This window comes from Entelurus aequoreus, linkage group LG17, assembly GCF_033978785.1.
Source record: "Entelurus aequoreus isolate RoL-2023_Sb linkage group LG17, RoL_Eaeq_v1.1, whole genome shotgun sequence".
Classification (NCBI taxonomy): Eukaryota; Metazoa; Chordata; class Actinopteri; order Syngnathiformes; family Syngnathidae; genus Entelurus; species Entelurus aequoreus.
In genome coordinates, this window is record NC_084747.1 from 19,482,237 (window position 1) to 19,505,545 (window position 23,309).

At 43.3% G+C, this 23,309-nt stretch overlaps 1 protein-coding gene and 13 non-coding genes across 14 annotated transcripts in view; 7 read left to right on the plus strand and 7 right to left on the minus strand.

Annotated features, from left to right (window-relative positions):
* Positions 1-5,068: 5,068 nt before the first annotated feature.
* The window catches only part of LOC133631903 (zinc finger protein 568-like), a 36,636-nt gene continuing 18,395 nt past the window's right edge, over positions 5,069-23,309 (minus strand). The window contains exons 2-3 of the mRNA XM_062024084.1: positions 10,097-10,345; positions 5,069-6,307 (exon numbers count right to left, since the gene is read on the minus strand). Coding sequence (XP_061880068.1) covers positions 5,178-6,307; positions 10,097-10,345 — 1,379 coding nt within the window. The 3' untranslated portion in view covers positions 5,069-5,177. The remainder of the gene's footprint in view (positions 6,308-10,096; positions 10,346-23,309) is intronic.
* trnae-cuc (transfer RNA glutamic acid (anticodon CUC)) lies at positions 12,955-13,026 on the minus strand. Its single transcript has one exon. It is a non-coding gene; the product is annotated as a tRNA-Glu (tRNA).
* On the plus strand, positions 13,279-13,350 carry trnae-cuc (transfer RNA glutamic acid (anticodon CUC)). The gene has a single exon. It is a non-coding gene; the product is annotated as a tRNA-Glu (tRNA).
* On the minus strand, positions 15,324-15,395 carry trnae-cuc (transfer RNA glutamic acid (anticodon CUC)). Its single transcript has one exon. It is a non-coding gene; the product is annotated as a tRNA-Glu (tRNA).
* trnae-cuc (transfer RNA glutamic acid (anticodon CUC)) lies at positions 15,648-15,719 on the plus strand. Its single transcript has one exon. It is a non-coding gene; the product is annotated as a tRNA-Glu (tRNA).
* trnae-cuc (transfer RNA glutamic acid (anticodon CUC)) lies at positions 16,672-16,743 on the minus strand. Its single transcript has one exon. It is a non-coding gene; the product is annotated as a tRNA-Glu (tRNA).
* On the plus strand, positions 16,996-17,067 carry trnae-cuc (transfer RNA glutamic acid (anticodon CUC)). Its single transcript has one exon. It is a non-coding gene; the product is annotated as a tRNA-Glu (tRNA).
* trnaa-agc (transfer RNA alanine (anticodon AGC)) lies at positions 17,279-17,351 on the plus strand. Its single transcript has one exon. It is a non-coding gene; the product is annotated as a tRNA-Ala (tRNA).
* Positions 17,816-17,887, minus strand: trnae-cuc (transfer RNA glutamic acid (anticodon CUC)). Its single transcript has one exon. It is a non-coding gene; the product is annotated as a tRNA-Glu (tRNA).
* Positions 18,140-18,211, plus strand: trnae-cuc (transfer RNA glutamic acid (anticodon CUC)). The gene has a single exon. It is a non-coding gene; the product is annotated as a tRNA-Glu (tRNA).
* On the minus strand, positions 21,141-21,212 carry trnae-cuc (transfer RNA glutamic acid (anticodon CUC)). The gene has a single exon. It is a non-coding gene; the product is annotated as a tRNA-Glu (tRNA).
* On the plus strand, positions 21,465-21,536 carry trnae-cuc (transfer RNA glutamic acid (anticodon CUC)). Its single transcript has one exon. It is a non-coding gene; the product is annotated as a tRNA-Glu (tRNA).
* trnae-cuc (transfer RNA glutamic acid (anticodon CUC)) lies at positions 22,820-22,891 on the minus strand. The gene has a single exon. It is a non-coding gene; the product is annotated as a tRNA-Glu (tRNA).
* trnae-cuc (transfer RNA glutamic acid (anticodon CUC)) lies at positions 23,143-23,214 on the plus strand. Its single transcript has one exon. It is a non-coding gene; the product is annotated as a tRNA-Glu (tRNA).

The window sequence follows — 23,309 nt, forward strand, 5'->3', positions numbered from 1 at the left end:
CGGTCAATAAAAAGAATACAATGATTTGCTAATCCTTTTCAACCTATATTCAATTGAATAGACTGCAAAGACAACATATTTAATGTTCACACTGAGAAACGTTGTTATTTTTTGCAAATATTAGCTCAATTGGAATTTGATGCCTGCAACATGTTTCAAAAAAGCTGGCACAAGTGGCAAAAAAGACTGAGAAAGTTGAGGAATGCTCATCCCACAGGTGAACAGGCTAATTGGGAACAGGTGTGTGCCATGATTTGGTATAAAAGCAGCTTCCATGAAATGCTCAGTCATTCACAATTCAAGGATGGGGCGAGGGTCACCACTTTGTCAAAAAATGCGTGAGCAAATCGTTTAAGAACAACATTTCTCAACCAGCTATTGCAAGGAATTTAGGGATTTCACCATGTACGGTCCGTAATATTATCAAAAGGTTCAGAGAATCTGGAGAAATCACTGCACGCAAGCAGCATGCCCGTGACCTTCGATCCCTCAGGCGGTACTGCATCAAAAAGCCACATCAGTGTGTAAAAGATATCACCACATGGGCTCAGGAACACTTCAGAAAACCACTGTCAGTAACTACAGTTGGTCGCTACATCTGTAAGTGCAAGTTAAACCTCTACTATGCAAAGCCAAAGCCATTTATCAACAACACCCAGAAACGCTTCGCTGGGCCCGAGCTCATCTAAGATGGACTCATGCAAAGTGGAAAAGTGTTCTGTGGTCTGACGAGTCCACATTTCAAATTGTTTTTGGAAACTGTAGACGTTGTGTCCTCCGGACCAAAGAGGAAAAGAACCATCCGGATTGTTATAGGCGCAAAGTTGAAAAGCCAGCATTTGTGATGGTATGGGGGTGTATTAGTGCCCAAGGCATGGGTAACTTACACATCTGTGAAGGCACCATTAATGCTGGAAGGTACATACAGCTTTTGGAGCAACATATGTTGCCATCCAAGGAAGGTCTTTTTCATGGACGCCCCTGCTTATTTCATCAAGACAATGCCAAGCCACGTGTTACAACAGCGTGGCTTCGTAGTAAAAGAGTGTGAGTTCTAGACTGGCCTGCCTGTAGTCCAGACCTGTCTCCCATTGAAAATGTGTGGTGCAATATGAAGCCTAAAATAGCAGAAGGGAGACTGTTGAACAACTTAAGCTGTACATCAAGCAAGAATGGGAGAGAATTCCACTTCAAAAATGTGTCTCCTCAGTTCCCAAACGTTTACTGATTGTTGTTAAAAGGAAAGGCCATGTAACACAGTGGTAAAAATTCCCCCGTGACAACTTTTTTGCAATTTGTTGCTGCCATTAAATTCTAAATTCATGATTATTTGCCAAAAAAAATTAAGTTTACCAGTGTGAACATTAAATATCTTGTCTTTGCAGTCTATTCAATTTAATATAAGTTGAAAAGGATTTGCAAATCATAGTATTCTCTTTTTATTTACCATTTACACAACGTGACAACTTCACTGGTTTGCGGCAAAGATGGTTTTGCTGTCCTTCTGCTCGCCTGAAACCAATAACCATCCTTATCTGCAAGCAGACTCCCTCTGCAAATGGCCGTGCTGTAAACAGTCTAGTGAGACCAGTGCAGTGCAACATGCCCAATCCTGCCCTTTCAAGAACACCTGGAAGTTGAACTCCCTTCCGTGACCGCCGAGCGGAGCGACCTCCAGACCTACAGAGCGAGACGTAACACACACTCATGGACTGCCACACGCAGATATACACACTTATATGACACAACGCTCCTCACTCAGTCAGATGGAGCTTGACAGGTGCAGCAAAGAAAAATGGGCATACATGTTTGATCATTACTGTTTAATTATGTTGTTGTTTTTTAAATTGTCTTGTCCAGCTACTCAGGCAAATTATATTGTTGATGTCTGCTGTACAGTATTACTTTACAAAAGAGAAGTGTAGGATACTTACCTTGTTGCCTTATTTGTATTTGACTTTATTAAATGTATTTATATTATCATTTGGCGCAGGAGGGGATAGAAAGAGGGAAAAAAAGAAAACAGAGGGGGAAATTGCGGGGACAAGAGGGGGATAAGACAGAGAAACAACAACAATAACAATGACAACAACAAACACAGCAATAACAACAACAGAACAGCTTAAGTGAATAGGATATGTACAAAAATGAAAGGAAAAGTGAAAGAAAAGAAGCAGTTAGTGAAGTAAATATTAATAACAATGAACATTATTACACTACAAATGGATCAATACAAATACCAATAGAAATAGCACTATTGATAATGAATAATAACAATAATTACCTCTATTATCAACAATACAATTGTTTCAAGTGCAACAGTACATATACTGTATACATACATATACACATACTGTACATATACATTCACTGTACAAACATACATATACACATACTGTACATATACAAGTACATATGCACACATACACTCATGCACATAATTACGTTTCATCAAACATATATTAACGTTGTTGCCCTAGGGTAAACTGGATAACACATGGCACACTGGCAAAGTTTAACCTATTGTTACTATAACAATCTACAAGGTTAATATAGGTTGCTTCTCTTACTTCCCCTCCATTTTTCTGCATTCTTTTGTATCTGTAGTTATTGTTACGTATATGTATTGTTGCATTTAAACAACTGTATTGTTCATAATAGAGGTCAATTATTGCTATTGTTCATTATCAATAGCGCTATTTCTATTGGTATTTGTATTTCTGTAGTGTAATAATGCTCATTGTTATTTCTGTATTATTATTTATCTCGCTAACTGCTTCTTTGCTATCACTTTTACCATCATATTTGTACTTATCATATTTGCTGATGTTGCTCTATTGTTGTTGTTGTTGTTGTTGTTGTGTTTGCTGTTGTAGTTTTTGTCTCTCTGTCTAATCCCCCTCTTGTCCCCACAATTTCCCCTTCTGTCTTCCTTTTTTTTCTCTTTCTATCCCCTCCTGCTCCGGCCCGGCTGCACCAAATGATAATATAAATGCATTTAATGAAGTCAAATTCAAATAAGGCAAGAAGAGAAGTATCCTACACTTCTCTTTTGTAAAGTAAATCTGAACAGCCGATATGGGCATCTACATCAACTATACGATTTGCCTGAGAAGCTGGACAGGATAAAAAAAAAAAAAAATAAAAAAAAAAATCATGTTTCATCAAACACATATTAATGTTGTTGCCCTAAGGCAGGGGTCGTCAACCCGCGGCTCCGGAGCCGCATGCGGCTCTTTGATCAGGCTGATGCGGCTCAGCTGCATACTTGCCGACACCCCCGATTTTTACGGATTTCAGTGCCTCTCCCGGAAATCTCCCGGGGCAAACATTCTCCGATTTTCACCCGGACGACAATATTGAGGGTGTGCCGTGATGGCACTGCCTTTAACGTCCCCTACAACATGTCGTCGCGTCCGCTTTTACACCATGCTATCTGCGTGCCGGCCCGGTCACATGTAGTATGCGGCCTCTGCTTACACACGTAAGTGACTGCAAGGCATACTTGGTCAACAGCCATACAGGTTACACTGAGGGTTGTGATATAAACAACTTTAACACTCTTACTAATATGCGCCACACTGTGAACCCACACCAAACAAGAATGACAAACACATTTCGGGAGAACATCCGCACTGTGACACAACATAAACACAACAGAACAAATACCCAGAATCCCATGCATCCCTAACTCTTCCGGGCTACATTATACACCCATTAATTACCCATGCCTTGTGTCACGGTCCGGGCGCATTCATCTGTGCGCTGCGCTGCGTGCGCCACTCTTGCTGCAGCAGGCGGCTGCAATCAATCAGCAGTCTGCACACCTGAAGCTGATGAGATGCCGCGCTTCTTAAGCCAGTGCAAACCTGCGTTCCGGGCCAGAACGTAGCTACCTGTTCCCGTACAGTAAGCCGACATCTCCAGCTCTATGCTTACTCTCTCTCTCTCTCTCTCTATCTGTGTTTTCTCCTCCTCCATGTTCATTTGTCTCGTGTTCCTGTGTCGTTCCAGCAGCATTCCTCCGTTTCCTGACAACGAGCTGTGTGTCTCGTCTCCCCGTATTCCCTCTGGTTCCCTGGCTGCTCTTTTGGATCTCGACCTCCCGCCTGGACACGGACTTTGACGCCTCGTTCCTGCCCCTGACCTCCTGCCTGTCCCTGGATTTCAGAGCTTGCCTTGCCCTCTTGGACTTCCGCACCTCGCTCAACTCTACTGGTAACACGACTCAGTTAATCGCTACACATATTCACACCATACACATATTCGGATTAAGTTTCACACTTCATAAAATTGTTATTAATAAATACAGCAATGCATCTGTGCCGTCTCCTTCTTCCCCGCTGTACCATAACACCTTGGGAACTAATACACCCCCATACCATCACAGATGCTGGCTTTTGAACTTTGCGTCTAGAACAGTCCAGATGGTTCTTTTCCTCTTTGGTCCGGAGGACACCCCGTCTACAGTTTCCAAAAAGAATTTGAAATGTGGACTCGTCAGACCACAGAACACTTTTCCACTTTGCATCAGTCCATCTTATAAGAGCTCGGGCCCAGCGAAGCGTTTCTGGGTGTTGTTGATAAATGGCTTTGGCTTTGCATAGTAGAGTTTTAACTTGCACTTACAGATGTAGCGACCAACTGCAGTTACTGACAGTGGTTTTCGGAAGTGTTCCTGAGCCCATGTGGTGATATCCTTTACACACTGATGTCACTTTTTGATGCAGTACCGAGTCATCAGGAGACACATCATTAATTTGACCAGTTACACTGTTAAAATTGGAATACTCCACTCTGTTCCATCTCCTCCCATCTTTTTAATCATCCTCCATACCTCCCCAACAGGCGTTCTTCTTCCCGTTTGCTCAAAAAGATGTCTCCAACTTGCCCGTTTAGTTTGATGCACTGTTCTTCTTACCGGTGTTTTTTAAAGTGAATAAAACAAGGTAAGCAAAATAAAGTGAAACTTCAGTTTACACCTTTTCAGAGACAAATGTTTATCAATATAATGCACATACTTGACTGAAACAAAACCACTAATCCAAAATAAATCTCATCTGTAAATGTTAGAAGCATGTTAACAAGATGGTGTTACACACACACAACAATGATGTCACACATGATATATGTGGTGATTGTTAATAAATTAATCAGTTTATTTACATTCTGCAGTTTCATTTGCTGCTGCTGTTCTCACCAGCACACTTGTGTTTCTTAGACTGGTACTTATAAGTGAATCTTTCATCACACACACTGCAACTCAACACTTTTTCTCCGGTGTGTATTGTCATGTGTACTTTCAGATCACGATTTTGTGTAAAACCTTTACCGCACACTAAACATTTAAAAGGTTTGTCGCCGGTGTGCAATTTAGTGTGTTTTCTGAAATTCCCTCTCTGGGAGAATCTTTTACCACAAAATGAGCACATGAATGGTTGTTCTCCGGTGTGCGTTCTCATGTGTATTTTCAAGTCATCTTTTTGTATAAAACCTTTAGCACAGACTCGACATTTAAAAGGTTTCTCTCCGGTGTGTATTTTCATGTGATTTTTAAAATGATGACTTTGGCCAAAACCTTTACCACAGACTGAACATTTAAAAGGTTTTTCCCCGGTGTGCATTCTCATGTGTATTTTCAAATTTGTCTTCTGAGAGAAGCTTTTACTGCAAACTGAGCACTTGAATGGTTTTTCTCCGGTGTGCGTTCTCGTGTGTACTACAAAGGTTGTTCGGTCGCAAAAGCTTTTGTTGCATCTTGAACAGGTAAAGGGTTTTTCTCCGGTGTGCGTTCTCATGTGTGTTTTCAGATGACCACGGTGGTTAAAAGTTTTGTCACAGTGAGAGCATTTCAAGTGCGTGTTGTCGGTGAGACACGTCTTACCAGCTTTAGAGTCGTCAGTGTCATTATCTGCTTCATCATCATCAGTGTCAGGAGAGTGAGATGTCGTGTTGTCACTATCTGATAGTGGAGCTATGTCTGCTAATGATCCTCCACAGTGGTCTCCATCAGCTTCTGTTGTCATGCTTGGAGGATGCTGTGCCACATTTTCCTCCTGAATGTGAGGGGGCTGTGGCTCCTCATTCTCCTCTATGTGAGGGAGCTGTGGGTCCTTTTCTTTAATTCGGGGGGGATCTGGCTCCTCGCCTTCCTTTTTAAAGTGAGGGGGCCATAATTCCTCCTCTTCCTCTTTAATTTGAGGGAAATGTGGCTCCTCTTCCTCTTTAATTTGAGGGGGCTGTCGCTCCTTCTGCTCCATCCTGGAAAACGAGTCGTGCTGCTCAGAGATATGTTCTTCACAGATGTCTGCAGAAGACAAACGCATCCTTTAGAAAAGTCCAGCTTTACTCAGTCCCACGAGTCATTGTCCTGCAACCCTGAAAAGGTCTCTGCCACGTTGACAATCAAGATGTCATAACCATACCGTACATCAGGGAATAACAGAAGCAATACCGGTGCCAAAATGTATTTTGACACTTTGATACTTTTCTAAATAAAGGGGACCACAAAAAATGCCATTATTGGCTTTATTTTAACACAAAATCTTAATAAACATATATTTATTTTTGAATAGAGCACAACAACAGAACACCAGTGAGGTTTGCCGGACTACGGAGTGGAAATACGGGGTCAGGTGCGTGCATGGTAAATCTATGCGGCGCACAAAATCCAATCGAAGCTCTAAACATAATAAACACATTTATTGTGTACCAATTTGCAATGCAACTCTGTGAGTGACAGATAAAACAATGAGACGTTTTAAGGAGAAGGAGGAGACTTGAATCAATAATCTTTTTATTGAGCAAAACTGACTACTATCAGCTGTTACCGCAACAAAACTACTATCTAGCAAAACTGGTCACTTTCTGACCAAGACGACAAAAGTTTTGGGAGGGGTTGGTTTTTGCATTCTAATTTGTAACTAGAAAATTCCCGCGGAAATTTTGATGGGCCTGCTATCCGCGCCCTGGACCTCTGGCCCGGGGTCACCGGAAGCCGGCATGCTTTGAAGATGGTGCCGAGTGTCTGAATCCGTGAATTTTAGGTGTAACTGTACAAAATGAGCCACAGAGATAGCCTAAAACGTTAGCATGCGCACGTTAAAATGCTAACACTTAGCATGTGTGCTAACGATGGCATTCTAGCAATTAGCATGTCTCACATTTTAAGTAACACGGCTGTAAGGTGTACGGCTGCGGAAATAGAGAAAAAAAATGTAAAAAGATTAAAAAGTTAGCATGCTTAAGTTAGCTCAGTAGCATGCGATTGTTTGCATGCTAACAGTTAACAAGCGTCACATACCAAGTTATATGACCCTGGGATAAATGTTTGGAAAACTAGCTCAAAGAGTTAGCATGCTAGCAAGCTAACATTAACTGTAGCTTTGAAGATGGTGCCAAGTGTCCGAATCCGTGCGTTTTAGGTGCAACTGTACAAAATGAGCAACAGAGCTAGACTAAAACGTTAGCATGCTTACATTAAATTGCTAACATTTAGCATGTGTGCTAACGTTAGCATGATAACAGTTAGCATGTTTCATATACCAAGTTATATGACTCTAAGGTGTATGGCTGCGGAAATAGAAATAGATAATGTTAGCAATCAATTCTACCCGTAAATGACTTTTAAAATGCATCCACAGACCGCCAACAATACTTACTTTACGTTCCGTAACCTGTAAGCATAGCAACACATTGGCATGCTTCGCTATTAGCCGTAAGCTAGCTACGACGTCAGCACCCTAATGTTACGTTAATGTGAGGCTCAAAGGCAAGTAAATCTCTTAAATGATATCTTGGCCACATTGGGGCCACATTGGGGCCCGCATTGGGACAAGAGTGGGACCACATTGGGACCACATTGGGACCACAGTGGGACCACAGTGGGGTCACATTGGGGTCACATTGGGGCCACATTGGGGCCACATTGTGGCCACATTGGGGCCACATTGGCACCACATTGGAACCACATTAGGGCCCACATTGGGGCCCGCATTGGGGCCCAAATTGGGGCCACATTGGGACTACATTAGGACCCCATTGGCACCACATTGGGGCCACATTAGTACCCCATTGGGACCACATTGGGGCCTACATTGGGACCACATTAGGGCCACATTGGGACCACATTGGGACACAATGGGGCCACATTGGGCCCACATTGGGGCCAACATTGGGGCCACATTGGGCCCACATTGGGGTCACATTGGGACCACATTAGGACCACATTGGGACCACATTGGGACCACATTGGGGCCACATTGGGGCCACATTGGGGCCCATCGACGTCAGCACCCTAATGTTACGTTAATGTGAGGCTTAAAGGCAAGTAAATCTCTTAAATGATATCTTGGCCACTTTTGGGGCCACATTGGGGCCACATCGGAACCACATTGGGGCCTGCATTGGGGCCCAAATTGGGGCCACATTGGGAACACATTAGGACCCCATTGGCCCCACATTGGGGCCACATTAGTACCCCAATGGGACCACATTGGGGCCTACATTGGGACCACATTAGTGCCACATTGGGGCCACATTGGGACCACATTGGGCCCACATTGGGGCCACATTGGGCCCACATTGGGGCCACATTACGACCACATTAGAACCACATTGGGACCACATCTTCTAGCAGTGGAATGCAGAGAGTAGAGATAACACGAGAAGGAGGAATACTCCCTGTTATGTTTCCCAGGCCAGACTCAAGATAAGAGACAAGCAGAATGTGTTTGAAGTGAGAGAAGTGAGAGAAGAGGAGAGTGCATTCCGGGATGTTTTCAGATCAACTTGGGCTACGCATTTGTATGTGTTGTTCGAGGCTGGTCTCTATTCTCAAATATTGCGCATGAGCAACCCGAGCACTGCTGGAGGGCCACATCGACAATATTTCAATTAAATTTTGCTCAATATTATTTTTGATGTATACCGTAAGATAAATAATAATAATAATAATAATAATAATAATAATAATAATAATAATAATAATAATAATAATAATAATAATAATTAATAATAATAGTAATACTTCAACATAGTGTGTGTAACAGCATTCCATGACTAATATAAATAAATTAACATTAATAATAAATGACAGTAAAATAAGCACACGTATGACTGAGGAGTCATAGTGTAACTTTGTGTGGTGTTTGAGTTGTCCGACTTTTTGTGTGGCCATAAACGCACCAGTGGTTTAGTGCTATGCGTGTTGGTGACAGATGACAAGTTGGTTTTGGCCTGGTTTGTACGGCAGAAAATGACTAGTTTTTCGAGATAGAAGTGTTTTACTCATGTTTTTGGTGTGATTATGTCCGAATATAAACAGTTTTGCTCAATAAAGTGATCGATATAATTCCTGTCCTCGAAGCATCTCGATAGACGTTACAATAATTGAACGGTGTTCAATTGAACGGTGTTGACGAACACCGTTAGGGCCGCTTGTTGTCACTGTCACTCAAAGTTGCATTGCAAAATTACATAGAATAAATATGTTTATTTTGTTTAGAATTCAGATGGGATTTGATTTGGTGCGCGGCATATATTTGATGCGCGCAGCGGACGCTTGAGCAGTGCGCAATTGCGCAGGCACGCACCTTAGAGGGAACGTTGCTTGGCAGTCCATGTGTTGTTGGAAACACGCCATTCGTCATCAACTTTTCTCTTTTTAGCGTCTCGGGTGTAAACCGTGCATCACTTGTCGCTGCATGTGCACCTTCACTCGCAGGTTACACACGGACAAACGCCCATAAATAATAATTTTCAAAATAAAAGCAGCACAGTTGTATTGCGCACACGACATAGATGTTTGTTCAATTTTATTTTGTAATTTGCGATTGCAGCTGTTCACATTCACTCACAATCACGCACACGCATACGTCCACACGGAAGCAATACTAATAACGATTTTCAAAACAAAAGCAGCACCGTTGTATTGCACACTTGACATAGATACTTTTTTAAATTTGTTTTGTAATTTATAATTGGCCTCACGCGGGCCGGACAGGGACGCACAAAGGGCCGGATGCGGCCCGCAGGCCGCAGAATGCCCAGGTCTGCTCTAGTGGGACCCGTACCACAGTTTGAGTGTCGTGCTTACTTGGACTGGGACCAAGCTGGGAGGACTCAGGTGGTTTGTGGCCATGGTCTTCGGTCTTCACAGAGACCACAGTCAGTGGAAACCTGGTCAGGTCAGCCTCCTCCTGTCCTAGAAGACACTCTTCCTCCTGAGTGATCCAGACCTCATCCTCTTCCTCTTTGATGTGGGGGGGCTGAGGCTCCTCCTCTTCTTCTTTTACATGAGGGGGATGTGAATCTTCCTCTTTAATATGGGTGTGCTGCTGGACGTCTGTTGGGTAAATGAGTAAATAATATTCAAGGGGTCATATTTCAAACACTTCCTTGTGGTCTACATGACATGTAAAGGTGGTTCTTTGCTCTATTGATTGATTGATTGAGACTTTTATTAGTAGGTTGCACAGTTAAGTACATATTCCGTACAATTGACCACTAAATGGTAACACCCGAATAAGTTTTTCAACTTGTTTAAGTCGGGGTCCACAAACTTTGCAAATATGATGTTCTACAGACCCTTTTCTGACCCTCCCTAGGGAATGTGCCTCCACTTCGACAGCGTCTCCTCACCGCCATCTTTCTTGTCGTTTTTAGCGCTTCCATGGCGAGTCTACTGACAGATTGAGTTTGAACTGTACACTATTTTGTGTTAGAAATGGCAACAGCGGGGGATGCATGTGCATGTACGAGCCAGTCTGCCCAACACACAAAAAGAATGGCAAAAAAGAAGGCGCTTATTGCCATTAACTGATACGGTACCAATTCCCAATCAATACCAGTACTCAACGGTACCAATTTTCGATACTTTTGCGCGTGTTGTTAATAAATGTTGTTTTTTAATAACATTTCATTTTTTTATGTAACATTTAAACAATTAAATGCTAACTGCTGATCGTGTGTTATATCTTGTCACATTTGCAATGCAGTTGCACTTCCAAGACACTAGATGGCAGTAGTGTTGTCTTGATACCAATATTTTGGTACCGGTACTAAAATTATTTCGATTCTTTTCGATACTTTTCTAAATAAAGGAGACCACAAAAAAACTGGCATTATTGTCTTTATTTGAACAAAAACTGTTAGGGTACATTAAACATATGTTTATTATTGTAATTCAGTCCTTAAATAAAATAGTGAACATACTAGACAACTTGTCTTTTAGTAGTAAGTAAACAAACAAAGACTCCTAATTAGTCTGCTGACATATGCAGTAACATATTGTGTCATCCATCCATCCATGTTCTACCCCTGTGCCACCGTGCTGCCCTATTGTGTATTCTATTATTTTGTCTACATTATGAGGGACAAACTGTAAAAAATGGATTATTAATCTACTTGTTCATTTACTGTTAATATATGCTTATTTTCTGTTTTAACATTTTCTATCTACACTTCTGTTAAAATGTAGTAATCACTTATTTTTCTGTTGTTTGATACTTTACATTAGTTTTGGATGACACCACATATTTAGGTATCGATCCGATACCAAGTAGTTACAGGATCATACATTGGTCATATTCAAAGTCCTCATGTGTCCAGGGACGTATTTCCTGAGTTTTTAAACATAATATGAATTTTTTTTAAATGAAAGAAGATGTTGTGATGCCAAACAATATCAACGTAATCATAGTAGTATCACTCCTGTACTTGGTATCATTACAGTGGATGTCAGGTGTGGATCCACCAATGGCGTTTGTTTACATTTTGACGCTGTGAACTACGGTGTGTAGTGAAGCATGTTTAGCCTCGTCCTCCAGTGATAATGTTACATGTAAGAAACGTACTTTATCTGTCGCCATGGAGACAAAGATTAGTGATTTAGAAGTAGATAAAACACTGCAGACTGCGGATGGATGTTAGCTGCTAGCTAGCTAGCCATGTCTTAAAGCACCCCTTCCTGACGGTGTTTCAGTGTTATAACTTCACCTCTATCGTTAGTTTTTAAGCCAAAATGCGTCCATTCGCCCTTTTCTGTCTACACACTGTGTCTGCTTGTAAGTACTCCGTGTGTGCGCGCTGCCGAACATGCTCCTTTGCATGCTAATATTTAAGCTAATTCCCGCTAAAGTCATCAATCATGACATCACACACGTTTTTCTTCACGTACGACTCCACCTCTGAGAGGAAGAAGTTGCTCATACAGACACCCATCAAGTCCCTGGTGGTCTAGTGGTTAGGATTGGTCCCTCTTATTGCCGTGTTCTGGGTCCGATTCCCGGTCAGGGAAAATAGCCTTTTGGCAATAGGGAACCTTTACGGGGGAATTAGCTCAAATGGTAGAGCGCTCGCTTAGCATGTGAGAGGTAGCGGGATCGATGCCCGCATTCTCCAATGGAACTTTTTCGATGGGGAATAAAATATGAGTTTAGCATATGAGAGTTAACTCAAATGTTAGCAATAATAATACCTGGGATTTATATAGCGCTTTTCTAAGTACCCAAAGTCGCTTTACATGTTTTTCTGAACCCATCATTCATTCACACCTGGTGGTGGTAAGCTACTTTCGTAGCCACAGCTGCCCTGGGGTAGACTGACGGAAGCGTGGCTGCAATTTGCGCCTACGGCCCCTCCGACCACCACCTATCATTCATCATTCATTTCACCGATGTGAGCGGCACCGGGGGCAAAGGGGGAAGTGTCCTGCCTAAGGACACAACGGCAGCGATTTTTTAGATGGTAAGAGGCGGGGAACGAACCTGCAACCCTCAGGTTTCTGGCACGGTTGCTCTACCCACTACGCCACACCGCCCCAAGCAAGATTGACAACTGCGTTCTTCACACGAAAACATGTTCTGAGACTTGTTGTTGTCAAACTTCAAGGTCAGCCATGTTTTTAGGAACTCACATTATTCACCACCGAGACAAAGTTGCTAAAATGCTAAGTTCCCTGACCGGGAATCGAACCCAGGCCGCGGCGGTGAGAGCGCCGAATCCTAACCACTAGCCCACCAGGGACTTGATGGATGTCTGTATGAGCAACTTCTTCCTCTCAGAGGTGGAGTCGTACATGAAGGAAAACGTGTGTGATGTCATGATTGATGACTTTAGCGGGAATTAGCTTAAACGGTAGCATGCTAGCTTAACATGTGAGAGTTAGCTAGATCGATGGCTGAATTCTTCAGTCTGGTCTCTGGACTGTCTAAGAAGTGTCATGTAACACGTGACTGTCACACTCAAAGCGTGAGTCTCATACAGTCTTCCATCAAGTCCCTGGTGGTCTAGTGGTCAGGATTCGGCACTCTCACGGCTGCGGCCCGGGTTCGATTCCCGGTCAGGGAACTTAGCATTTAGCAACTATGACTGAGTGATAAATAATGTGAGATCTTCAGGGTCTCTAAAAACATGGCTGACCTTGTAGTTCGACAACAACAACATTGTCAAAAGGTGTTTTCATGTGGAGAACACAGTTGTCAATCTTGCTACCTAGCTAAGCTAGCATGCTACCATTTGAGCTAATTCCCTTGTAAGGGTGGGTTGGCACAGGGATTGTGGTGTAATACACCTCCAAGAAAAGCATCCATACCGCTACCTCTTTCACATGCTAACTAGCGCACTACCATTGAAGCTAATTCCCCTGTAAAGCGTTTGGACTGCTAGCTGCTATCACCGTGTAGCTAACAACTATGATATTACAAATGAATAAATAACAGATGTTCAGTATTACATGACACTTCTTAGACAGTCCAGAGACCAGACTGAAGAATTCAGCCATTGATCTCGCTAACTCTAACATGTTAAGCTAGCAAGCTACCATTTATGCAAGTCATCAAACACGTTTCCTTCATGTACGACTCCACCTCTGAGAGGAAGAAGTTGCTCATACAGACATCCATCAAGTCCCTGGTGGTCTAGTGGTTAGGATTGGTCCCTCATATTGCCGCGTTCTGGGTCCGATTACCGTTAAGGAAAAATAGCATTTTGGCGACAAAGAGTATTCGCAGGGGAGTTAGCTCAAAAGGTAGAGCGCTCGCTTAGCATGTGAGAGGTAGCGGGATCGATGCCCGCATTCTCCAGTGGAACTTTTTAGAGTTTGTGAGTGTGCAGTCGTCCATCTTGTGGGCCACGTGTGGACGTCAGTAAAGTCTGTATGACAGGGACAGCTGGAAGTGGGCGTGGCCTTCAGGATACACACACTGTAGTATTACTTTAAAGTACTGCAGTAACACTCTTACTAAAGTATAAGACGCTGACAAAAGGACTGATATAGTCCAATGTCTGGACTTTTGCCGACTGACTGACGTTTGTGTGATTGTGTCTGATAGCAGCTAGCTTAGCTTGTCTTGCAGGGGAATTAGCTCAAATGGTAGAGCGCTCGCTTAGCATGTGAGAGGTAGCGGGATCGATGCCCGCATTCTCCAGTGGAACTTTTAAGAGTTTGTGAGCCGACCCCATGTGTGCAGTCGTCCATCTTGTGGGACACGTTTGGACGTCAGTAAAGTCTGTATGACGGGGACAGCTGGAAGTGGGCGTGGCCTTCAGGATACACACACTGTAGTATTACTTTAAAGTACTACAGTAACACTCTTACTGAAATATAAGACGCTGACAAAAGGATTGATATAGTCCAAAGTTTGGACTTTTGCCGACTGACTGACGTTTGTGTGATTGTGTCTGATAGCAGCTAGCTTAGCTTGTCTTGCAGGGGAATTAGCTCAAATGGTAGAGCGCTCGCTTAGCATGTGAGAGGTAGCGGGATCGATGCCCGCATTCTCCAGTGGAACTTTTTAGAGTTTGTGAGTGTGCAGTCGTCCATCTTGTGGGCCACGTGTGGACGTCAGTAAAGTCTGCATGACGGGGACAGCTGGAAGTGGGCGTGGCCTTCAGGATACACACCCTGTAGTATTACTTTAAAGTACTGCAGTAACACTCTTACTAAAATATAAGACGCTGACAAAAGGACTGATATAGTCCAATGTCTGGACTTTTGCCGACTGACTGACGTTTGTGTGATTGTGTCTGATAGCAGCTAGCTTAGCTTGTCTTGCAGGGGAATTAGCTCAAATGGTAGAGCGCTTGCTTAGCATGTGAGAGGTAGCGGGATCGATGCCCGCATTCTCCAGTGGAACTTTTTCGATGGGGAATAAAATATGAGTTTAGCATATGAGAGTTAACTCAAATGTTAGCAAGATTGACAACTGCGTTCTTCACACGAAAACATGTTCTGAGACTTGTTGTTGTCAAACTTCAAGGTCAGCCACGTTTTTAGGAACTCACGTTATTGACCACTGAGACAAAGTTGCTAAAATGCTAAGTTCCCTGGCCGGGAATCGAACCCGGGGCGCGGCAGTGAGAGTGCCGAATCCTAACCACTAGACCACCAGGGACTTGATGGATGTGTGTATGAGCAACTTCTTCCTCTCAGAGGTGGAGTCGTACATGAAGGAAAACGTGTGTGATGTCATGATTGATGACTTAAGCGGGAATTAGCTTAAACGGTAGCATGCTAGCTTAATATGTGAGAGTTAGCGAGATCGAGGGCTGAATTCTTCAGTCTGGTCTCTGGACTGTCTAAGAAGTGTCATGTAACACGTGACTGTCACACTCAAAACGTGAGTCTCATACAGTCTTCCATCAAGTCCCTGGTGGTCTAGTGGTTAGGATTCGGCGCTCTCACCGCCGCGGCCCGGTTTCGATTCCCGGTCAGGGAACCTCGCATTTAGCAACTATGTCTGAGTGATAAATAATGTGAGAACTTCAGGGTCTCTAAAAACATGGCTGACCTTGTAGTTTGACAACAACAACATTGTCAAAAGGTGTTTTCATGTGGACAACACAGTTGTCAATCTTGCTACCTAGCTAAGCTAGCATGATACCATTTGAGCTAATTCCCTTGTAAGGGTGGGTTGGCACAGGGTGTGTGGTGTAATACACCTCCAAGAAAAGCATCCAAACCGCTACCTCTTTCACATGCTAACTAGCGCACTACCATTGAAGCTAATTCCCCTGTAAAGCGTTTGGACTGCTAGCTGCTATCACCGTGTAGCTAACAACTATGATATTACAAATAAATAAATAACAGATGTTCAGTATTACATGACACTTCTTAGACAGTCCAAAGACCAGACTGAAGAATTCAGCCCTCGATCTCGCTAACTCTCACATGTTAAGCTAGCATGCTACCGTTTAAGCTAATTCCCGCTAAAGTCATCAATCATGACATCACACACGTTTTCCTTCATGTACGACTCCACCTCTGAGAGGAAGAAGTTGCTCATACAGACATCCATCAAGTCCCTGGTGGTCTAGTGGTTAGGATTGGTCCCTCATATTGCCGCGTTCTGGGTCCGATTACCGTTAAGGAAAAATAGCATTTTGGCGACAAAGAGTATTTACAGGGGAATTAGCTCAAAGGGTAGAGCGCTCGCTTAGCATGTGAGAGGTAGCGGGATCGATGCCCGCATTCTCCAGTGGAACTTTTTCGATGGGGAATAAAATATGAGTTTAGCATATGAGAGTAAACTCAAATGTTAGCAAGATTGACAACTGCGTTCTTCACACGAAAACATGTTCTGAGCCTTGTTGTTGTCAAACTTCAAGGTCAGCCACGTTTTTAGGAACTCACATTATTGACCACTGGGACAAAGTTGCTAAAATGCTAAGTTCCCTGGCCGGGAATCAAACCCGGGCCGCGGCGGTGAGAGCGCCGAATCCTAACCACTAGACCACCAGGGACTTGATGGATGTCTGTATGAGCAACTTCTTCCTCTCAGAGGTGGAGTCGTACATGAAGGAAAACGTGTGTGATGTCATGATTGATGACTTTAGCGGGAATTAGCTTAAACGGTAGCATGCTAGCTTAACATGTGAGAGTTAGCGAGATCGAGGGCTGAATTCTTCAGTCTGGTCTCTGGACTGTCTAAGAAGTGTCATGTAACACGTGACTGTCACACTCAAAGCGTGAGTCTCATACAGTCTTCCATCAAGTCCCTGGTGGTCTAGTGGTTAGGATTCGGCGCTCTCACCACCGCGGCCCGGGTTCGATTCCCGGTCAGGAAACTTAGCATTTAGCAACTATGTCTGAGTGATAAATAATGTGAGAACTTCAGGGTCTCTAAAGACATGGCTGACCTTGTAGTTTGACAACAACAACATTGTCAAAAGGTGTTTTCATGAGGAGAACACAGTTGTCAATCTTGCTACCTAGCTAAGCTAGCATGCTACCATTTGAGCTAATTCCCTTGTAAGGGTGGGTTGGGACAGGGTTTGTGGAGAATTAGCTCAAATGGTAGAGCGCTCGCTTAGCATGTGAGAGGTAGCGGGATCGATGCCCGCATTCTCCAGTGGAACTTTTTAGAGTTTGTGAGCCGACCCCATGTGTGCAGACGTCCATCTTGTGAGCCACGTGTGGACGTCAGTAAAGTCTGTATGACGGGGACAGCTGGAAGTGGGCGTGGCCTTCAGGATACACACACTGTAGTATTACTTTAAAGTACTGTCTGATAGCAGCTAGCTTAGCTTGTCTTGCAGGGGAATTAGCTCAAATGGTAGAGCGCTCGCTTAGCATGTGAGAGGTAGCGGGATCGATGCCTGCATTCTCCAGTGGAACTTTTTCGACAAGGAATAAAAAATGACTTTAGCATATGAGAGTTAACTCAAATGTTAGCATGCTAGGTAGCAAGATTGACAACTGCATTCTTCACACGAAAACACGTTCTGAGACTTGTTGTTGTCAAACTTCAAAGTCAGCCACGTTTTTAGGAACTCACATTACTCACCACTCAGACAAAGTTGCTAAAATGCTAAGTTCCCTGACCGGGAATCGAACCCGGGCCGCGGCGGTGAGAGCGCCGAATCCTAACCACTAGACCACCAGGGACTTGATGGATGTCTGTTTGAGCAACTTCTTCCTCTCAGAGGTGGAGTCGTACATGAAGGAAAACGTGTGTGATGTCATGATTGATGACTTTAGCAAGAATTAGCTTAAACGGTAGCATGCTAGCTAAACATGTGAGAGTTAGCGAGATCGATGGCTGAATTCTTCAGTCTGGTCTCTGGACTGTCTAAGAAGTGTCATGTAACACGTGACTGTCACACTCAAAGCGTGAGGCACATACAGTCTTCCATCAAGTCCCTGGTGGTCTAGTGGTTAGGATTCGGCGCTCTCACCGCCGCGGCCCGGGTTCGATTCCCGGTCAGGGAACTTAGCACTTTAGCAACTATTTCTGAGTGGTGAATAAAGTGAGTTCCTATAAACTATTTCTGAGTGGTGAATAAAGTGAGTTCCTAAAAACATGGTTGACCTTGAAGTTTGACAGCAACAAGTCTCAGAATGTGTTCTTGTGTGACGAACGCAGTTGTCAATCTTGCTACCTAGCATGCTACCATTTGAGTTAACTCTCATATGCTAAACTCCTTTTTTATTCCCCGTCAAAAAAGTTCCACTGGAGAATGCGGGTGGCTAAAATATGCGATGCTGCTGACCGCCGTCTAACGTTACGTTACTGTGTGTGATACATTCACTAACGTAACGTTATGTGTAGGTACCTCATGCAACCCTGCTTAAAAAAAATCACTTGACAAAAAGTATGAATAAGGTAGCGAACTGCAGTGGATGCAACAGATTGCCGTGTTTATAAGTAGACACAGCATTGGCTACTGTGACACGACCAATTTGGCCGCCATCTTGAAGTGGTGATGAGGAGCCGGCGAGCAGCCTAAACTGACAGTTGACAGGTAGAAAACAAAGATGCTAGACTGACAGTTGACAGGTAGAAAACAAAGATGCTAGACTGACAGTTGACAGGTAGAAAACAAAGATGGTGTTCAGCGTTTTCCTGCTCAAATGAGCAGACTGTTGAAAATAGGAATCGGGGGATTACTTTTCACAAGTAAGATTTAACATTAACGTACTTTTGATTGTATTTTGTGAAAAGAATATTACCACAGAGTTGAGAAGGAGCAAAGATCTTCAATATTTGTATGTGAAAATCACAAAGAAATCTTCCGGGGGAAGATGACCCCCCTACAGGGGTTTGGTTGGGTTTGGTTTACAAACTTTCAGCCCCACCTAAAACAAAATTCACCAGCCGCCACTGATTATGATGCATTCTCATTTTAGGCAAAGTATAAGACAATACTTTCTTAACTGTATAATTATAACCAGGAATAAGTCTTCAAGTAACAATATTCAAATACTAACATTGTTGGGTAAGACAGAATTTGTTTTTATTCTGAATCCAGTGAAACAGATTGGTGGTTTTAGCTGATATAAAAACTTTCGGGTGTTTATATATGTTTATGTTTAAGTATTTGGCAGACGCTTTTATCCAAAGTGACATACATGAAAAATACATATAAAACAATCACTGTAAACGTTATCATTTAAGGGAAGAATGTAATAGAAAATATCAATACAAAGTGTCAAGACAGAATAAACTCTCTGCTGCTGCAGCAACAGAGTTACAGTCTATAGGTCACTAAGATATGTAGATATCTAATGCATTCATACATTGTTTATTTAGGATATATGCATGTATATATAACCTAATCATATTGTTTCTTCAATTTAAAAATAGTTGACCTTTTTCTCCCCCTTCTCTGGGATTATATTCCCAGTTTTGATCTCGGACGTCTGGTCACTTATAGCATATAAGAATATTCTATTACTGTTAAGCAAACTATGAATAATAAAACACGCCAAAACATGTGTACTTTATCATAGCTACACGTATGACAAAAAAGCGTGTGAAAATCAGTGGTATTCAGTGAGGTAAGATGAATTAAATGCGCTGACAGTTCATTGCTCCTGTCAAATGAATTGCACTGAGTGGGGCGGATCACCACTCCAAGATGGCGGCCCCGCGTCTCGTCAGCGCCAGTAGGCAGTAGTGCTCTATGCTGCGTCTACTTATGAGATGTCTATGGTTACAACGTTAGCAGTGAGTTTACAGCCTCACTGATTTAACTACACAGCAAATATAAATCACGGTACTTAGCCAATAAACGTTAGCTTACATTCAAAACTTACCCTTCTTTGTGCATCTTTAAATGTCGAACGAAGATGGAAGTTGTTGCGTCTCCGTCTGTAATATTGGAAATGCATGTTTTGCATACTGCATTTAATTTTTTTTGACCAAGTCGTCGTTATTATACCCGAACGAAACCAACTTTGGCATAATTTTTTTCACTGGCGCGTTGTTTTACAACTCTTCTTCGTTGGTTGTCCTGCAATTTGATTGGATGAATGCTGTGGGATGAAAACATCGTGGATCTAATTTGATTGGCTATTGTACTGACAGGCAGCACACACACTGACAGACACACACGCACAAAATGAAAGATACGGAGCGCTCCTGAATAACTTTTTAATCTTTGGGTTTTGGGGAAAGTAACATGTCTTGTCAAGTCGAGTCTAAAGTCATCAAATTCATGACTCGAGTCTGACTCGAGTCCAAGTCATGTGACTCGAGTCTACACCTCTGCATTTTGGCGACAGAGAGCTTTTACAGGGGAATTAGCTCAAATGGTAGAGCGCTCGCTTAGCATGTGAGAGGTAGCGGGATCGATGCCCGCATTCTCCAGTGGAACTTTTAAGAGTTTGTGAGCCGACCCCATGTGTGCAGTCGTCCATCTTGTGGGACATGTGTGGACGTCAGTAAAGTCTGTATGACGGGGACAGCTGGAAGTGGGCGTGGCCTTCAGGATACACACACTGTAGTATTACTTTAAAGTACTGCAGTAACACTCTTACTAAAATATAAGACGCTGACAAAAGGACTGAAATAGTCCAAAGTTTGGACTTTTGCCGACTGACTGACGTTTGTGTGATTGTGTCTGATAGCAGCTAGCTTAGCTTGTCTTGCAGGGGAATTAGCTCAAATGGTAGAGCGCTCGCTTAGCATGTGAGAGGTAGTGGGATCGATGCCCGCATTCTCCAGTGGAACTTTTTCGATGGGGAATAAAATATGAGTTTAGCATATGAGAGTTAACTCAAATGTTAGCAAGATTGACAACTGCGTTTTTCACACGAAAACACGTTCTGAGCCTTGTTCTTGTCAAACTTCAAGGTCAGCCACGTTTTTAGGAACTCACATTATTGACCACTGGGACAAAGTTGCTAAAGTGCTAAGTTCCCTGGCCGGGAATCAAACCCAGGCCGCGGCGGTGAGAGCGCCGAATCCTAACCACTAGACCACCAGGGACTTGATGGGTGTCTGTATGAGCAACTTCTTCCTCTCAGAGGTGGAGTCGTACATGAAGGAAAACGTGTGTGATGTCATGATTGATGACTTAAGCGGGAATTAGCTTAAAAGGTAGCATGCTAGCTTAATATGTGAGAGTTAGCAAGATCGAGGGCTGAATTCTTCAGTCTGGTCTCTGGACTATCTAAGAAGTGTCATGTAACATGTGACTGTTACACTCAAAGCGTGAGTCTCATACAGTCTTCCATCAAGTCCCTGGTGGTCTAGTGGTCAGGATTCGGCGCTCTCACCGCCGCGGCCCGGGTTCGATTCCCGGTCAGGGAACTTAGCATTTAGCAACTATGTCTGAGTGATAAACAATGTGAGAACTTCAGGGTCTTTAAAAACATGGCTGACCTTGTAGTTTGACAACAACAACATTGTCAAAAGGTGTTTTCATGTGGAGAACACAGTTGTCAATCTTGCTACCTAGCTAAGCTAGCATGCTACCATTTGAGCTAATTCCCTTGTAAGGGTGGGTTGGCACAGGGATTGTGGTGTAATACACCTCCAAGAAAAGCATCCATAACGCTACCTCTTTCACATGCTAACTAGCGCACTACCATTGAAGCTAATTCCCCTGTAAAGCGTTTGGACTGCTAGCTGCTATCACCATGTAGCTAACTATGATATTATACATAAAATAAAAAAACAGATGTTCAGTATTACATGACACTTCTTAGACAGTCCAGAGACCAGACTGAAGAATTCAGCCATCGATCTCGCTAACTCTAACATGTTAAGCTAGCAAGCTACCATTTAAGCAAGTCATCACACACGTTTTCCTTCATGTACGACTCCACCTCTGAGAGGAAGAAGTTGCTCATACAGACATCCATCAAGTCCCTGGTGGTCTAGTGGTTAGGATTGGTCCCTCATATTGCCGTGTTCTGGGTCCGATTACCGTTAAGGAAAAATAGCATTTTGGCGACAAAGAGTATTTACAGGGGAATTAGCTCAAATGGTAGAGCGCTCGCTTAGCATGTGAGAGGTAGCGGGATCGATGCCCGCATTCTCCAGTGGAACTTTTAAGAGTTTGTGAGCCGACCCCATGTGTGCAGTCGTCCATCTTGTGGGACATGTGTGGACGTCAGTAAAGTCTGTATGACGGGGACAGCTGGAAGTGGGCGTGGCCTTCAGGATACACACACTGTAGTATTACTTTAAAGTACTGCAGTAACACTCTTACTGAAATATAAGACGCTGACAAAAGGATTGAAATAGTCCAAAGTTTGGACTTTTGCCGACTGACTGACGTTTGTGTGATTGTGTCTGATAGCAGCTAGCTTAGCTTGTCTTGCAGGGGAATTAGCTCAAATGGTAGAGCGCTCGCTTAGCATGTGAGAGGTAGCGGGATCGATGCCCGCATTCTCCAGTGGAACTTTTTCGATGGGGAATAAAATATGAGTTTAGCATATGAAAGTTAACTCAAATGTTAGCAAGATTGACAACTGCGTTCTTCACACGAAAACATGTTCTGAGCCTTGTTGTTGTCAAACTTCAAAGTCAGCCACGTTTTTAGGAACTCACATTATTCACCACTCAGACAAAGTTGCTAAAATGCTAAGTTCCCTGACCGGGAATCGAACCCGGGCCGCGGCGGTGAGAGCGCCGAATCCTAACCACTAGCCCACCAGGGACTTGATGGGTGTCTGTATGAGCAACTTCTTCCTCTCAGAGGTGGAGTCGTACATGAAGGAAACGTGTTTGATGTCATGATTGATGACTTTAGCGGGAATTAGCTTAAACGGTAGCATACTAGCTTAACATGTGAGAGTTAGCGAGATCGAGGGCTGAATTCTTCAGTCTGGTCTCTGGACTGTCTAAGAAGTGTCATGTAACACGTGACTGTCACACTCAAAACGTGAGTCTCATACAGTCTTCCATCAAGTCCCTGGTGGTCTAGTGGTTAGGATTCGGCGCTCTCATCGCCGCGGCCCGAGTTCGATTCCCGGTCAGGGAACTTAGCATTTAGCAACTATGTCTGAGTGATAAATAATGTGAGAACTTCAGGGTCTCTAAAGACATGGCTGACCTTGTAGTTTGACAACAACAACA